Below are 18,710 nucleotides of genomic sequence, written 5' to 3'. Positions count from 1 at the left end.
TAAGTCACTCAGTCGTGCCTGACTCTCTGCAACCCCATGGCTTGCAGCCCACCAGGCTCCTCTGTCCATGAGATTTTCCAGGCAAGGATACTGGAGTGGGTTGCCATTTCCTTCTCCAGGGGACCTTCCCAACCCAGGGATTGAACCCGGGTCCCCTGCACTGCAGGCAGATTCTTTACCGACTGAGCTACAAGGGAAGCCCAAGTACTTATTAAATCTGAACCTTGGTGAATCCAGCCCATACCTGGGCCCTTAGGATGAGCGGGGCCCTTGCTTAGCTCGAGACATGGGGTAAATGGAACCCAGCTCTGTCCCCAGGGAACTCGAGTCTCCATTGGTGAGTTGGAGGTTTCTTTGCCCCCAACACTGCTGTCTGTGGCATCCATCTCAGTTGCCCCCCACCCCACCTCCTTTAAGGTTTTTTTAATAGGGACCATTTTTAAAGTCTTTATTGTATTTGTTGCAATGTTACTTCTGTTTTTTACGCTTTGATTTTTTTGGCCCAAGGCCTGTGGGATCTTACCCCCTGCACTGGAAGGCAAAGTCAACCACTGGACCACCAGGGAAGTCCCTCAGTTGCCCTTTGGATGCAGAACTTGTGTCCTTGTGCAGATAAGGTGTGTATGTGTGTGTGCTCCAGACAACTAATTTATAATGAAATGAAGACAACTGCTGCAGTTTGTACCATGAAATGGAGAAAAACAAAAAACCCAAAACCCATCACTACCACCACCAACCACCAAAAACGATCTACTTTCCTGAAGTGCGTATTTAATAAAATGACTTCTTTTGTTTCGATGGAGCCTTCCTCCCTGGGGACAAGGCTGTAGCTGACCGTGCAGGTGGTGAGTGGAGTCCTTGGCACAGGCTGGGCACCAGATGGGCGGCAGCAGTGCTGAAATGACGCTGGTCAGGTTGAGGTTGTTGGTGTGAAGGACATGGAGTGTGTCTTGGGTGTGATGGGGCTGAAGATTCAGTAACAGCAAAGGGGCTGGCAGGGAGGCAGAACATGGTGACAGGGGCTGGAAGCAGAGGCCAAGCGTCCTCCCTGCCCAAGACAAGAAGGCGCCACAGCAGTTTTTCACAGATGGACTCATTTGGCTCTGAGTTGAGTACAGCAGGGGGCTCCCCCGGTGGCCCAGACGGTAAAGAATCTGCCTGCAATGCAGGAGACCTGGGTTCGACCCCTGGGTCAGGAAAATACCTTGGAGAATGGAATGGCAACCCACTCCAGTATTCCTGCCTGGAGAATCCCGTGGACAGAGGAGCCTGGCAGGCTACAGTCCATGTGGTTGCCGAGTTGGACATGACGGAGCAACTGACACTTTGACTTTTGTAAAACAGCACCCTTATCTGCTCTAGTTTTGTTTCCACTGAAAACATTTTCAAGAGGAAAGAAAAAAATCCCACAATTCTGTCTTTATCAGTGCTCAGTTGTTTTGACACTGTGAGTAAATCTAATATTGGTTTCCTTCTAATTTGAGGATATGTTTAATCAATCATGTAGGTTATATTATTTTTAAAATAAAAACATATTTGCAGGACTTCCCTGGTGGTTCAGTGGTTGAGACTTCACCTTCTAATGCAGGCGCTGGTCAATGAGTGATGTTGGCTGCTGTTATTTCAGAGCTAATTAATGATGCATGACTACTTTCAAGATCTGGGATAGTCTTTTTTATGGTACTTTTAAAAAACAGACGCTTAAGATTTATCCCTGCGTTATTTCCCATGAATAGAATGAAGAACACGTATGACAAAGGACATGTATGCATGCTAAGCACTTCAGCCGTGTCCAACTCTGTGTGACCCCCGGCCTGTAGCCCGCCAGGCTCCTCTGTCCATGGGATTCTCCAGGCAAGAACACTGCAGCGGGTTGCCATGCCCTCCTCCAGGGAATCTTCCCGACCCAGGGATGGAACCTCTTATGTCTCCTGCACTGGCAGGCGGGTTCTTTACCACTAGCGTCACTTGGGGAGCTATACAAATATACATACACACACACACATATATACATATATATATATAGTTATAATATATAAAGGACATGCACATTTTATTCATAAAAACGTGAAGTCTGCTGGATATATTTGGGGAAATTTTGCTTATTTTACACAAATATAAACCTTTAAATTTGGGGGGAAAAACCTGACATGGCTCTTTTTTGGCTTAAAGTAAACAGGTCAGTGTTTTAAAAGTGCTTTCAGAGAATGTTCCTCTGCAGACTGTTCTCATAAATGCTCACATCCACCCCAAAAGCAGTGAAATCAGCTGCGAGGCAGGGACCTTATCCTGTTGTGTATTTTATTGAAATATCTGTAACAACTATGTCACATGGATATACTTTGTGGGCTTTTATTTTTAAGAAACATTTACAATAATAATAAATGTAGACATCGAGGTACTGAGTGAATGGGCAAGTATTTACAAGGTGATCTCCAGGGAGTGTCCATATTTTATTTCCGAGAACGCTTATATTCTAAGAGCAGTACAATTAGCCTGTTACACAGGGTCTTGATCTTGCTGGTATAGTGTTCTTGAAATATTTTCTTTAGCTTCTGCCTTAACAAATCCAAAGATGGAAGATGATGACAATCGGGTATATTCAACATTATGTGAAAAAATTCATTCCACATGTCCAAGTGAGGAAGCCTGTTGAGACAAAGCCGTAAAAGAAGGATGCAGTGTAGCCTTCAACACGCACGACAACCCAGTCTTGCATCTGACTTCACTCACTTAAACCCAACTTAATGCATCCAGAATGGAAATGTTGACTCTATTATAACTAAGAGAAATTGGAGGTTCAATTAAATGTCTACGCACACCTTATTGAACAAAAGTTACGAATGGAGAAACAGAACCGCTTAACTTTCTCACTGCACGGAGGGCCAGGACTGTGCTATGTCACCCTGCTTCCCGAGGCATGGATGCTCGTGGCAAAGATCCATCTTCCACCAGACAGAAGGCAACATTCTACTCTATTTATCCTTCCCACTGTAGCACCAGTGCTAATACCCACCTTCTAAAGAGACCTTCAGGCTTCCAGATGCCCCCTTCATTTTTCACTTTCATGTAAGTGCCAAAAAGCATGCAGTATACGGTTGCAGCAACTCCAAAGTAATCAATCTGTAAAGGAAATACGGGTATCAAGCGGGCCCCCCTGTGCAGCACAGGGAGCTCTGCTCAGTGTTAAGGGGCAGCCTGATGGGAGGGGCGTCTGGGGAGAAAGGATACATGCGTCTGGATGGCTGAGTCTCTTCGCCATCCACCTGCAACTATCACCATGTTGTTAATTGGCTATGCTCCAATACAAAATAAAGTTTTTTAATAAAAGAAAATGAAAATATGGGTATGTATCAATGATTAAAATTATAATTTACATGTGAGTATATTATCATGTCTGCCCAAGTTATGCAGCAAATACAATAAATCATAGGAAACAGTCACAGGATTTCAAAGAATTTTGGAAGCCACGTGTCAGCCCTCACACTGACATGCCCTATGAGTGGCCGTCTAGGCTTTGCTGGAGGCTTCCAAAGATGGCAGATCACCCACCACCTCCTGACGGAGCATCTCAGGAAGTTCTGTTCTTCTTGGGCTACCGTGCCGTTCATCCTATCACAGAGGCCAGTACAGCATCAATCCCGTGGACGCCCTCCCCTCCCCCAGGGGCTGGCTGTGGTTTCTGAACTGCACCCCAAGCTTGCGAAGTGTGATGTGTCCACAGCTGAAAACAACTACACCAGCTCAAACCATCTGGATGGCCAAATTCATGTCAAGACTGCAGTGAATGTAATACAGGAAATGTTTTCAGATCTCTCTAGTTCTCTACCTGGTAGTTCCATGGCTTGTTACTGAGCATCTCAATACACTGGAAACCAGAAGTTTCACACTTTCCTGTAAATGCAGTTCCTTTTGGAAAAAGTTTCATGTCTATACTCTGACCCAGGTCAATCAGGACCAAGCCGGCAGATAAGTCATCATCTTTGCTGTCTTGTTCCAAAAATCTGTGTTAAACACAAATAAGCACCAGGCTGTGTAAACACAGAAAATAAAAGGCTGCTGGGGGAGATGGTCAGAGAAGTACCCGTTCAAAGTGCAACACTTGCCTGTTTCCGAGTATGAAATTGTCTGGCTTGATGTCTCCATGGATGATTTCACAGTCATGGACTTGCTGGATCATGCAGAGCATTCTGATAGCAAAAGCGAGGACTAGTGCCTGAGGCATCACTTTTTCAGGGGTATTTTTATAGAGATTAATGGCATTCTAGAAACAATGGACAGTGGAATGTTCTGAGTTGGCTGCCCATGATTAATGAAATTTCAAACCAAGAGCTTTGCCCCACCCACCACTCCAATAAAACCTTCAAGTGCAAAAAGGGATGTGCAAAGCAAAAAAGGTACTTCATGCTTGTGTCATCAAAGCATCACACTTACTAACAACGTGCCGTAACTGTAGAGGTCTCCTACTAACACGCTGCCGTTCTGGAACAGGTGGGCCGAATAAAATTTGATAAACATGTGTTGCATACTTGGCTTCAGTCTCTCCATCAGCTGGGTCCCAATGTAGAATTCCCAGAGGTTGGGAGGCTTCTGGACCTGCAAAGCAGGTAATGTAACATTCACACCCAGCTCATGTTCTGGAAAATGACCGCAAGAAAGCAACTTCATCCAAAAAAAAAAGGGCACGGGTGGAAAAGTGATGACAAGCTATGAATCGCTGCTGCAGGATGGGGACTGCTGCAAGGTAATTTTAGCGGCAAGGCAGTTCTGAATCCCGTGGGACAGGTTTGTTTCCTAAGTGCTGACAACAGATCTAAATGAAACCACTGCTATCTTTTTTTAAAAAGACTATTTCTTTTAATATTTATTTGGCTGTGCTGGGTCTTAGATTCAGCATGCAAAGTCTTAGTTGTGGTATGTGGGGTCCAGTTCCCTGACCAAGGCTTGAATGCAGGCACCCTCTGTTGCAATTTGATTTCAAAAAAGGAAAGATTTATCCATTTGAATGCAGAGCTTTAAAGAATAGCAAGGAGAGATAAGCAAGCCTTCCCCAGGGATCAATGCAAAGAAACAAGAGGAAAACAACAGAATGGGTAAGACTAGAGATTGCTTCAAGAAAATTAGAGATACCAAGGGAATATTTCATGCAAAGATGGGCACAATAAAGGACAGAAATGGTATGGACCTAACAGAAGCAGAAGATATTAAGAAGAGGTGGCAAGAATACACAGAAGAAATATACAAAAAGAGATCTTCATGACCCAGATAATCATCATGCTGTGGTCACTCACCTAGAGCCAGAAATCCTGGAGTGCAATGTCAAGTGAGCCTTAAGAAGCATCACTTTGAACAAAGCTAGTGGAGGTGATGGAATTCCAGTTGAGCTATTCCAAATCCTAAAAGATGATGCTGTGCAAGTGCTGCACTCAATATGCCAGGGTATTTGGAAAACTCAGCAGTGGCCACAGGACTGGAAAAGGTCAGTTTTCATTCCAATCCCGAAGAAAGGCAATGCCAAAAATGTTCAAGCTACCACACAATTGCACTCATCTCACATGCTAGAAAAGTAATGCTTAAAATTCTCTAAGCCAGGCTTCAATAGGATGTGAACCGAGAATTTCCAGATGTTCAAGCTGGATTTAGAAAAGGCAGAGGAACCAGAAATCAAATTGCCAACATCCATTGGGTCATTGAAAAAGCAAGAGTTCCAGAAAAACATCTACTTCTGCTTTATTGACTACACCAAAGCCTTTGACTGTGTGGATCACAACAAACTGGAAAATTCTTCAAGAGATGGGAATACCAGACCACCTGATTTGCCTCCTAGGAAATCTGTATGCAGGTCAAGAAGCAACAGTTAGAACCGGATATGGAACAACAGACTGGTTCCAAATTGGGAAAGGAGTATGTCAAGGCTATATATTGTCACCCTGCTTATTTAACTTATATGCAGAATTCATCATGTGAAATGCCAGATTGGATGAAGCACAAGCTGGAATCAAGATTGCCGGGAGAAATGTCAATAACCTCAGACATGCAGATATCACCCTTATGGGAGAAAGCGAAGACGAACTGAAGAGCCTCTTGTTGAAAGTGAAAGAAAGTGAAAAAGCTGGCTTAAAACTCAACGTTCAAAAAACTAAGATCATGGCATCCGGTCCCATCACTTCGTGGCAAATAGATGGGGAAACAATGGAAACAGTGACAGATTTTATTTTCTTCGGTTCCAAAATCACTGCAGATGGTGACTGTGGCCATGAAATTAAAAGATACTTGCTCCTTGGAAAAAGAACTATGACCAACATAGACAGCATATTAATAAGCAGAGACATTACTTTACCGATAAAGGTCCGTCTAGTCAAAGCTATGGTTTTTCCAGTAGTCATGTATGGATGTGAGTGTTGGACCATAAAGAAAGCTGAGCACCAAAGAATTGATGCTTTTGAACTGTGGTGTTAGAGTAGACTCTTGAGAGTCCCTTGGACTGCAAGAAGATCCAACCAGTCCATCCTAAAGGAGATCAGTCCTGCAATATTCACTGAAAGGACTGATGCTGAAGCTGAAGCTCCAATAATTTTGCCACTTGATGCCAAGAGCTGACTTACTGGAAAAGATCTGATGCTGGGAAAGATTGAAGGCGGGAGGAGAAGGGGACGAGAAAGTATGAGATGGTTGGATGGTATCACTGACTCGATGGACATGAGTTTTTTTTTTTTGGACATGAGTTTGAGTAAGCTTCAGGAGTTGGTGACGAACAGGGAAGCCTGGCGTGCTGCAGTCCCTGGGGTTGCAAAGAGTTGGACAGGACTGAGTGATTGAACTGGAACTGGAACTGTGTTGAGAGTGGGGAATTTTAGCCTCTGGACCATCACGGAAGTCCCTGAAACCACCACTATCTTAAAAAAAAAAAAGAGACTGGCAATCTCAAGTTCTAAAATTCATTTCTATAGTGTTTAGATCATTTACCTTCAAAGCAAATTTCTCCTTATTTTTGCTATTGTTCACATCTCCGTGGGTAACTTCATAGACTTGGGCGAAAGCCCCTTCTCCAAGAAAGTGATCAACGTAGACCAGCAAAGAACCTGAAGAGAGAGAGAAGTCAAAATGAAAAACAGAAGCTTAAAACACTAAAGACTATCGAAGTGAACTATCTGTAAATTGTTCTTGGTGCTTGAGTTGCTGTAATAGGTAAGCGTGGGTGCGGCTCCCTCAGGACGTGTTCTGCCAGTCTGCCACGGGGCGACGGGGGGCCAGGGCAGCACGGCTGGGCCCAGGCCCATCCCCACGCAGGCGGTGCTCTCATGCCTAAAGGGGGAATGCCTGTGCTGCCTAGTTGGCAAGACTGTTGTGATAGCAAAGAACACGTAAACATCATCCGCAAGGTGCTGAATAAAGCTCTAATCTGCCTATGAAAAACACAAGCGTTTTAACATCAGAATAAAAGGGACAGGGTATAATTGTACCGATATTTCTAACGTAATTAAAAAATTTTTATTGCAGTAAACCTGTATTAGAACAGTTTTTGATTGATAGAAAAGTTGCAAAGATAGTAGAGTTTCTGTTTCTGCATCCAGTTTCCCCTATTGTTAACTTCTACATAACCAAGGTACACTGGTAACAAACAAGAACCAACACTGGTAGGTTACTGTTACCTAAACTCCAGACTTTACTCAGATTTCACCAGTTTTCCCGTAATGTTCTAGGATGTATCCAAGTCTCCTCAGCCTCTGCTGGGCTGTGACAGTTCCTAACTTTCTGTTTCTGACAGCTGTGGCAGCTTTATGGAACACTTGTCTGATAAGCTGTAGAATGCCTATCACCCGGATTTGTTTTGATATTTTTTAGTGACATTGAAGTTATTCATTTTGGGAGAAAGACCACAGAGATCAAGTTGTAATAGATTATTTAAAAAAAAATTCACATGTTTAAAATCAAATATTAAAAAAGTCACTTGCTGGTTTCTAGCTGGCATATAAGGAGTTTGGAAGGCATCAGTGTAAGAGCCAAAAAACAGAGCATCAAAATAGTGACGAAAAAATTGACAGACTTCCAAGGAGAGCAGATTACTTCACTATCACAGCTGGAGATTTCTATATCCCTCTGTCAGCAACTGACAGAGCCAACAGGCAGAAAATCAGTAAGGGCATGGCTGACACGAACAGCACCACCAATCAACTGGATCTAATAGGCATTTACGAAATAATTTAACAACAAAATATACATTCTTTTCAAGCTTACATGGGATAGGCACCGATAAAGGCCACGTTCTGGGTCATTAAATACAATTAAAAAAAAAGAAATCACACACTCATGGAATTAAACTAGTAATCAATAACAGAAGGAGAGCTGGAGAGCCCTCAAACACTTGGAGCTAAAATAACACACTCTGAAAACATAATTTACTGAAATTGTGAGATGCACGAAATGCGTGCTTAGAAATTTATTGCACTGAATGTATATGTTAGAAAAGAAGATCTAAAATCAATAATCTTAGTTTCTACCTTAGAAATCTAGAAAAAGAAGAGCACATTAAATCCAAAGTAGGCAGAGAAAAGAAATAAGAATTAAGAGTAGAAATAAATGAAATTTAAAAGTAAAAATCAATATAGAAAATTAGTGAAAACAAAAGTCGATTCTGTGAAAAAAAAAAAAAAAGTTGGTTCTTTGAAAATATCAACAAAACTGATAAGCCTCTGCCAGGCTAAGAAAAAATAAGGAGTACACATATCACTAATAGTAAAAATGAAAGAGGGGGTGTCATTATAGAAACTGTGGACATTAAAAGGATAATATAGCTTCCCTGCTGGCTCAGGGGTAAAGAATCCGCCTGCCAATGCAGGCAACAGAGGTTTGAATCCTGGGTTGGGGAGATCCCCTGGAGAAGGAAATGGCAGCCTACTCCCGTATCCCATGGACAGAGGAGCCTGGTGGGCTGCAGGCCATGGGGTCACAGAGTCGGACACGACTGAGCACGCATGCGCGTTCCATTATTTATTTAAGCAGGCCCTACAGCTGTCTATGTTGTTTCCTATCTGCTGTTTTACACACACATCACTTTGAAGGTATGCAAGTGTTATCTGCAGAAATTCTTAAAAGTGGGTGTCTGGGTCTAAAAGCATACGCGTTTTAAATTTTGATAGATAACTGCCCAATTGCCCTTTATAGTCACAGTCACAGCAGCAATCAAATCCTATAGTCATGCCTTAACAAGATGTTCTCGTCTTAATACTACAGGTGAAGCTACAGATGAAACCTATCACTGGCGGGAGGGGCGGGGAGGTGACAGGAGGAGAAACACAACGCACACACACCAGCCAGCATCAACTTCCCACAGACAGAAGAGTTTAAAGCTTTATTACCCATATGGTTCTTACCTAGGCGGAATTCAGTCTTGGGCTTGATGGCTGGAAGCTTACATGCCCATTCATAAGTATTTGGATAGGAACTCACTGGTTTAGAAAGCCGGGATAAAAGTTTGAGAATCAACTCCTCATCCCAGGGATTCTCAACAGTAAAGTCTTGAAGGAATGGGAAGAAAAAAAGGAAATGAATTCAGTAGGCAAGACTTACCAAATAAATCATAAGACAAAGCAAGTTGAGACCTTTGTTAAATAAGCTTTTAAGTCTTATCTCTAAAGAGCATTGGTTCAAATAATAAATTATCATTTCGAAAGTCAAAACTGGTAGTTCTGCAGTTCATCGTCTTGTCATTTTCAGATCTATAAGTTTGCGTGTTCAGTTGTGATAAAGGAATCAAAATCAGGAGCATCTGTTCATGATTCTGCCTTTAATAGAACTGGGGGTACACATCTTAAAGGCAGACTTGGAGATTCATTACCGACATGCTCAGCTATGTACTCTTTAAACTGCTTTTCCACTTCTTTTTTTTTTAATTTATTTTTATTAGTTGGAGGCTAATTACTTTACAATATTGCAGTGGTTTTTGCCATACATTGACATGAATCAGCCATGGATTTACATGTGTTCCCCATCCCGATCCCCCCTCCCGCCTCCCTCCCCATCCCATCCTTCTGGGTCTTGTGCTTTTCCACTTCTATCTGGAAAACATGCTGCCTTTTAATACTTATACTGTTGCTTGTTGTTCAGTTGCTAAGTCATGTCCGACCCTTTGTGACCCCGTGGACTGTACTATGTACAATTTATCTGTATGAGATAAAATTTGGATCCGCAAAGAGAAACCATTTCTAAAGGGAAGAAAAAAGTTTCTGCCCAATTTAGAATGCTCTAAAAAATTCTATGAGTGGCAGTTATCAGTCTAATCCAACTTGATTGACACTTACTAGTGCTAAGCAGAAGCAGGACGCTGTTCTGAGCCCTTTATGTTTAGTAACTCACATGACCCTCACAGTAGACTCTTAAGGAGGTACTACCACCCCCTCCACTTTACAGAAAACAGGGTCACAGAGAATTGAGATGATCGAAGATCCCACGCACCACAACTAAGACCCAGCGCAGCCAAATAAGTAAAGTAGTTAATCTATGTTTTAAAAAAAGTCTAGCTACTCTATCTTCAGAGTCTGTGCTCTTAACCACTGTTCAAGGCTTTCTGTGTAGCCTTGGGGTAAGGAGGGGGTCCTCTGAACCTGAGCCTGTTTACCTCTCTGTAAAACGGAGCTAACAGTGTCAGATCAAATGCCTGGCGCATAGCGAGCCCCCCAGTTCCACTTGCCTCTTCCAACAGTAGTTATTTTGATATTTTAAAATTAAAACAAAATTAATTATTCCTTCAAGGAGGCTACTGTTGTATGCACAGTGAGATAACCTGTAAGTTTGTCTGAATTTGTGTTCTATTCAACGGCATTCAAGTTCCTACTCTTGAGTTTCTTTCATGAAACAGCTTTTACCAGGCTAGTGTCCTTATTCAGAGAACAATTAAGATTGAGCACTGTTCATACTTGGAGTGTCGACATTCCCAAGCGAGTCAGCCTGCATCAGTTCAGCCTGGAGCCCAGCGCTGGCTTCTGCTGGATCCTCTGCAGTGGCAAAGTCGGGGTCTGCGGCTTTGCAGGCCTCGAGGCCCTGCTCTGCCTCACGAGTCAGCACGGCCGCAGCAGGCTGGCCCAGATGGAGCAAGGACGCCAAAGGGCCATCTGTGGGGCACACTGGGTCTGGGCTTGTCTCTTCAGCTGGGCTGGGTATGATGAAAGGGGAGGAAGCAAAACATGTGATGACAAGCTTACTGGGTTTGATCGTGTCAAAGTCCCACAGAACAGTTTCCTTTTCATTCTATGAAGGACATTTCAAATCTGCTTCACAAATAGTTGATTAAAGCACTTTCTTCGTACAAATATATGCAAATACATGGTTCATACAGCATGAATAAAATAAAATAAAAAACATGGTAACAGATAAACAGGTGAGGTTAGGCATTGGATATTCTTTAGTAGGATATGCTGCTCAGGTTTCCCTGAGTTGTCCTCTAAGCATCACTACTGTAAAAGAGGTTAAATATTTAACTTTATTCCAAAAGTGTCTTCTTTTACGACACTGAAACAAACAGAAAATGTCAGCCATAATTCGATAACCTAACCGCAGTCTACATTTACACACACACACACACACACACACACACACACACACACACACTGGGGGACATGCACACATGGACAGTTGAGGATTCCATATCTGTGAATTCACCTACATGCAGATACTAATTCTGGAGTAATTTTAGATTTAACCATCTGTTGCAAAGATAATAGAGGATTCCCATAAACTCCTCATCAATTTCGTCTAATGTTACCGTCTCACATTAAGGTGGCTCTCTTGTCAAAAGCAGTAAACCGACCTGTCATCCTGCCACTGACAAACTCCCAGACCTCGTCTGGATTCTGCCAGGTTTTCCACAAGATACCATGTTTGCTCCAGGATCCCGTTGTGGACACCGTGTTGCATCTATTTGTCACCTTCCTTACTCTCTTCTCCTGTGAGTTTCTTGGTCTTTCCTGGTTCCCTAAGACCCTGTGAGTCCAGCGGTCTCACAGTCTGTCCCTTGTTTTTCCCGTGACTAGACTGTACTGGCACGCGAAGACATGCCCTCCCCTCCCCTCCCACGATCTCTGTGCAGCTCTGCCCCCGGTCAGCAGCAGGCAGGGATTCTCCGCTACCCAGCCGCTTCTCTCACTCCCTGATGTATTAAAACCAAGCCTTCAGGTTAATCATTGTATTTAAATTTTTTTTATCCTTTCAAAGTATTTATTGAATTTGTTACAATATTTCTTCTGTTGTTTTATGTTCTGGTTTTTTTGGCTGCAAGGCATGTGGGATCTTAGCTCCCCAACCAGGGATCGAACCTTCATCCTCTGCATTGGAAGGTTAGGTCTTAACCACTGGACCGATCGCCAGGGAAGTCCCTAATCATTATACTTACATCTACAGAGTACCTTCTGACTTAAAGCTCTCAGTTAATAAAAACTCTGGCAGCCCTTAAAGAAAGACAGGAATGAGGTATTCCTTTATAGCTTAAAAAGCAACGCTACCATGAAAATAGAGAGAGACAGAACCACATACACCCCCACAATACCTGAACTTTCTCTCTTTCAAGGGTTCCACCTTGCTTCTTTCACAAGAATCCAAAGCCACATGGGTGTGCTGGTTTGCTACCATATTTTCTGAAACACACAAGAAAGTAGAGATGGGCCCTATACACACATGTATGATTTTAAATGGTTATGAAGTCTCGGATTCCTTTTTTGCACTGACTTTCATTACAGTTTCAAAATAGTGTTCCAGGCTAAAAAGCAGCATATTTGTAAAAGTTGGGTGAAAACCACTTGAAACACTTCTATTATTGTATATGAGCTTGTCAACCTTACCCATCTAATCCATACAGTCCTTTAAGAGAAAACAGTCCAGACGGAACGTCTCTGGTGGCTCAGTGGTAAGGAATCCACCTGCCAGTGCAGGAGACAGGGGTTCGATCCCTGATCGGGGAAGACTCCACATGCCGAGGGGCAAACCGAACCTGTGAGTCATGAGTCCTGAGCCTGTGCTCTAGAGCCGAGGAGCCCACACCGCTGAGGCCCGCGCGCCCCAGAGCCTGCGCGCTGCAGCACGAGAAGCCGCTGCAGCAGGAGGCCTGCACACGGCAGCTAGAGGGCAGCCCCCGCCCATCGAGACTGGAGAGACGCCCCCAGGGCAATGAAGACCTGCACAGCCAAGAACAAGCAAGCAAACGAATAAATAAAATCATTGAAAGAAAATCTACAGAGAGGTAAGTGATATAGGGTAGAAATAGAGACTACTTCTACCAAGTGATGCTAACAATATAGAAGCAGGTGTTAACACAGGATTAGACTTCACTAGCTGTTGCCTCACTGAGCAGGTGCCAATAATACTCTTCAGCACTAGAACATTAGCTTCTCTTCATATGACCAAAGCCAAACACACTAAGAAAGGCCAATACTGACTTTACGAAAGACACTCGACTTAAAACAGATTAAGTTCTCCAAACTGAAACTAGTTTTAAATTAAAAAAAAATTAAAGTAGCAAGTCTGTGATAGCACTTGGCAATTGTCCAAGTTTCAACTAACTCCTCCTTTAAAATTCAGGTAAGAAATATATTTGGTTAGTACCGTAAGAAAAGATTTTTATTGCTTAGTTAAAAATGTTTAGGCCTATATGCTCAGACTTCATGTTAAAATAAGTTTTCATCCTTTCATCCAAGGGAATGGAATTCTTTAGCATCTGCTTCAGTGAACAACTGCTACTTAAAAAACAGAAAAAGTGCCAGCAGTGATTATTTGGCTAGTGGCCCCAGATCTTACAGCACAAGAGCACCTCTGAGACCCTGTGGGTTTGGACCCATTCCACTGCAATAAAGCGGTTACACAAGATTTTTGGTTTCCCAGTGCATGCACAAGTTATGTTTACACTGTATTGAAGTCTTCAGTGTGCAACAGCATTATGTCTAAAAACAATGTGTGCACTTTAATTAAAAAAGGCTTCACTGCTAAAAAATACAAACCATCACTTGAGCCTTCAGTGAGTTGTAATCTTTTGGCTCGTAGAGGGTTTGCCTCGATGTTGGTGGCTGCTGAAGGACCAAGGTGGTGGTTGCTGAAGGCTGGGTTGGCTGTGGCCATTTCTTAAAATAAGACAATGATGAACTCTGCACGTCAACTGACTTCCTTTCATGAACAATCTCTCTGCAGCAGGCAATGCTGTCTGATAGCGTTTTACCCACAGAATTTCTTTCAAACTTGAGGTCAATCCTCAATCCTCTGCTGCTGCTTTATCTACTGAGTTTACGGGATATTTTAAATCTGTTCTTGTCACTTTGACAATCTTTACAGCATCTGCACCAGGAGTAGGTTGTGTCTCAGGAAACCGCTTTCTTTGCTCATCCACGAGAAGAGGCTCCTCACCCATGAAAGTTTTACCACGAGATGGAGCAAGTCAGTCACACCTCCAGGCTCCACTTCTAGTTCCCTTGCTGGTCCCACATCTAGTTATTTCCTCCACTCAAGTCTAGAACCCCTCAAAGTCATCCCTGAAGGTTGGGATCAGCTTCTTCCAAACTCCTGTTAGTATTGATATTTTGACCTTTTCTCGTGAATCACAAATGTTTTTAATGGCATCTACAAGGGTGAATCCTTTCCAGAAGGTTTCCGGTTGACTCTGCCCAGACCATCAGAGGAATCACTATCCATGGCAGCTATGGCCTTGTGAAATGTCGCTCTTAAACAGTAAGAAAGTTGAAAGGACTCCTGCAGAACGGATGCTGTGTTAGCAGCCACGAAAACAATTTCATTGTCTATGTCTCCATCAGGTGACCAGGTACACTGTCAGTGAGCAGTACTATTTTGGAAGGAATCTATTTTTCTGAGCAGTTGTTCTCAACAGTGGGCTTAAAATACTCAGTAAACCATGTTGTAAACAGATTTGCTGTCATCCAGCTTTTATAGAGCATAGCCAGAGTAGACTAAGCATAATTGTTTAAAACCTTTTGGAATGGCAAATAAACACTGACTTCAACTTAAAGTCATCAGCTGCATTAGCCACTAACAACAGGGTCAGTCTGGCATTTGAATCAGCCTAAAAACCCGACCTCAACTTCTCTGGCTGTGAAAGTCCTAGACGGCATCTTCTTCCAACAGAAGGCTGTTTTGTCTATGCTGAACATCTGTTATTGAGTAACCACTTTCATTAATGACCTGAACTAGATCTGTGTAACTTGCTGCAGCTTTTACATCAACACTTGCTGCTTCCCTCTGCACCTTTGATACAGAGATGCCTTCTTCCCTTAAACCCATGAACCAACCTCTTTTGCCTTCAGACTTCATCTGCAGAGTCCTCACCTCTCAGCCTTCACAGAACTTCATAGAACTTTTATGAAGTTAGAAGAACCTAACTTCATAGAACTGAGTTAGGGCCTTGCTTTGGGTTCAGCTTTGGCTTAAGGTGGTATTATGGCTGATCTCTCCAGACCACTCAAACTTTCTCCATTATTGGCAATAAGGCTGTTTGGCTTTCTTATCATTTATGTGTTCACTGGAGGAGCACTTTTAATTTCCTTCAAAAACTTTTCCTTTGCATCCACAACTTGGTTAACTGGCATAAGAAGCCTGGCTTTCAGCCTAACTGAACTTTGACATGCCTTCCTCACTAAGCTTAATCATTTCTAGCTGTTGATTTGAAGTGAGACATGACATTCTTCTCTTCGCTTTAACACTTAGAGGCCACTGTAGGTTAGTAATTGGCCTAATTTCAATATTCTCCTTTCTCAGGAAGAGAGAGGCCCGAGGAAAGTGAGAAAGACAGGGAACAACCAGCTGGAGCAGTGAGAATACACACAATGTCCATTAAGTTTACCATCTCTAATGGGCGAGGTCTGTGGCACCCAGACAGTTACAACAGTAACACCAAAGAGCCCGCATCACAGGTCACTGTAACAAGTGTGACAACAGTGACAAAGGTGGAAATGCTGCAAGAATTACCACATGTCAGACAGGAAGTGAGCAAACGCTGCTGGAACAACCGCGCCAGTGAGCTTGCCTGACACGCAGTGGCCACACACCTTCCATGTGCAAGAAGCCCAGCGTCTACACAGGGCAACAAAGTGAGGCGCCCACAACGAGGCACCGCGCTCAGTCGCTCAGTCGTCTGACTCTGCGACCCCGTGGGCTGCAGCCCGCCCGGCTCCTCTGTCCGTGGGCTTCTCCAGGCGAGAATCCTGCAGTGGGTTGCCATGCCCTCCTCCAGGGGACCTTCCCCACCCAGGCAGGGATCGAACCTGCATCTTCCTGAGTCTCCTGCATTGGTAGGTGGATTCTTTACCACTGTGCCAAAAATGAGGTATGTCTATATTATTTTGCAGGTTTGGTATTTAATAGGTAATAATTATCTGTATTCAATAACTATGTCATTTATTAAGCTTCATTTCACATGTATAAAGATCTTTGATGTGTGTTAAGTTTGGGGAAAATAGGACTATCTGTGAATTTTATCAGACCACCAAAAAAAATTTTAAATATGATTTTCTAAGTATTTGCTACATCTCTAAAGTAATAAAATTTGTAGATACATATCAAGGATTAAAACTTGCTGTTAGTTATTCTTATCAAATTAGAAAATGTTCACTATTTTAGCATTCAAGTAATTTAATCTGTCTGTCCTGGCTATTTTATTTACTGTAAAACATGAAATAAACCTCTGTCCTGTGCAAATGGGTTAGACATTTGCCCTAAATGCTTCTGCGGTCTTTTCTTCTGTTCTACTTATAATCTAAGCTATTGAATTTGAAAAGGCACAGAGACTTTATGAGGACATTATATTTATGTACTAATACAATGAATGGATTTTAAGTTTCCTCTTATGATTTTCCAATGTCCCAGTTAGAATTTTCAAGACGATGACTACCGTAATAGTAGAACTGAAGTTGGCAGAAGACAAGACGCTCAGAGGGTATAATGCACACCTTTATCTTCCAGTGGGTGCCCAGAGTCCACCGGAAGCCTATGGAAAGGTGTAGACGCGAGCTGCGCGGCGGACCTAAAGTCTCCTGGGCTCTTGGGGCTGGGCGCCAGGCTTTTGTTGCAGCGGACACCCCACACGGTTGAATCATCCAGAAATTCTTCAGTGTGAGGCACTTCCTACAATGAAAGATGTGCTGAAAAAAAGGCAGCAGGCTCCCTGTTTCGTAGATGAAATTTAACACGTCGATACTTATTTTAGATTAAAAAAAAAAACAAAACAGGAATTTTGATTCTTTCAAAGGAATGGATGGAACCCCTGGCTAACACGCAGCCAAGGACATCATGGGTCTGGTTCTTCTCCCCAGAACTGGGACACTTCATCTTTAACCCACGCCAATGGAGTTGTATCACATGCAAGAGTCACAGTTTATTTACCAATTTTTAAAAAAAATTTTTGAAAAATCTGGATTTACAGAGGAATAACAAAGATATTATGGAGTTCCCACTTAGCCTTTATCAAGCTTCTTAGGTCTGGGAAAAATATATATGCCCCCAGTGATTTCTCTTGTCTACAGGGAAGACTCTCAGAGGGCAAGGATCACATTAAACTCATTTTTCAATTTCCACATCTGTCAGTATGTATTATGCATACTGCAAATAATTATAGGATAATGTTTTAAAAACATGATCTGCACATAATATTCTATTTTTCCAGAACTGCTTTTTAAATATACCATCTCATTTGACTGGCACAGTTGTTTGGTAAAAGAAAGCAAAAAGGGTTGCACAACCATTTCATGGATGAAGCAGAGACTCACATTTGGTTTTGCAGGAAACCTGCTCACGGAACGTTCTCCAAAGGTCCTGGCTCCTGCAGGTTTATTTTTCAGCTGTGGTAATCTAAGGAAAAATTGGCAGAATTATAAACAGTAAAATACCCTAAGGAAATAAATTCTACCACTTAAGTCACAGTGTTAAAAACATTCTCCACTTATCCTATTTAATTAGTTAATACTTATATACATATTTCTTACCTTTATAGCAAATCTGAGTGCAAGCTGAATTAACTTGAGTAGCTATATACAAGCAGATGTACAGTTACTTTATGTGAGGGTGGAAAATACGGAGCTTTCTATCGCACTGAGTTTTAAATTTTAAGGACAAAAAAGAGTGAGGGCTGTGACCAACAGGATGGCGTGGATGCCATGTTCTCTTTCTTTCCCCAGGGCGTGGTCCAGCTACGGAATACAAACCTCTTCCACACCATGACACTGTAGTTCACACCTCTCTTTCATGATTTAAATTACTAACAGAGAAACTTCCTGGTGCTACCCTGCTTTATCCTAATGCGGCTCAGCCTTAAAACAAGTGTTCTCTGCAGCATGAGCCAATGTAAGCCACTTCCCTTCTGCTTCATCAGTCCTGCAAATACATTCAGAACATATGTGGATACCTGTACTGACGACTCATTATAACTAACACAGTTTCAAACCTACAGGACACCTCGGCTCTCTGATGCTTTATAACCACACTGTTTCCTTTCACAATACACGCTTTTGTCATGGGAGGACTGCTTTCTTATAGCGCTGTGAATGCGGAAACGGACTTCAGCCAGTCTCCTGGTCCTGTGGTCACAAAGCGCATCCTGGCAGAGCTGGGGCTGCAACCCTGCCGTTTGGCTGGCAGATGCTCTTCTCTCAACAGCCCCACCTGGACCCCTACACCACCCGTCACTATGGCAACAAGCTTTTCACTCAGAGTTATCTTAACCACGT

General features: G+C 42.8%; 1 protein-coding gene across 2 annotated transcripts in view; it reads right to left on the bottom strand.

Moving 5' to 3' along the window:
* Positions 1-2,282: 2,282 nt before the first annotated feature.
* The window catches only part of BUB1 (BUB1 mitotic checkpoint serine/threonine kinase), a 33,275-nt gene continuing 16,847 nt past the window's right edge, over positions 2,283-18,710 (bottom strand). For both annotated transcript variants that reach the window (XM_043467743.1, XM_043467744.1), the window contains 11 exons: positions 17,754-17,835; positions 16,938-17,112; positions 12,542-12,629; positions 10,917-11,152; positions 9,375-9,518; positions 6,967-7,082; positions 4,435-4,596; positions 4,107-4,264; positions 3,830-4,004; positions 3,017-3,123; positions 2,283-2,649 (listed from right to left, as the gene is read on the bottom strand). In XM_043467743.1, the coding sequence (XP_043323678.1) occupies positions 2,454-2,649; positions 3,017-3,123; positions 3,830-4,004; positions 4,107-4,264; positions 4,435-4,596; positions 6,967-7,082; positions 9,375-9,518; positions 10,917-11,152; positions 12,542-12,629; positions 16,938-17,112; positions 17,754-17,835 (1,639 nt within the window). In that variant the 3' untranslated portion in view covers positions 2,283-2,453. The remainder of the gene's footprint in view (positions 2,650-3,016; positions 3,124-3,829; positions 4,005-4,106; positions 4,265-4,434; positions 4,597-6,966; positions 7,083-9,374; positions 9,519-10,916; positions 11,153-12,541; positions 12,630-16,937; positions 17,113-17,753; positions 17,836-18,710) is intronic.

The sequence above is a fragment of the Cervus canadensis genome, chromosome 5, assembly GCF_019320065.1.
Source record: "Cervus canadensis isolate Bull #8, Minnesota chromosome 5, ASM1932006v1, whole genome shotgun sequence".
Lineage (NCBI taxonomy): Eukaryota > Metazoa > Chordata > Mammalia > Artiodactyla > Cervidae > Cervus > Cervus canadensis.
The sequence above is the reverse complement of the archived record's forward strand: the minus strand, read 5'-3'. Positions and strand labels throughout refer to the sequence as shown.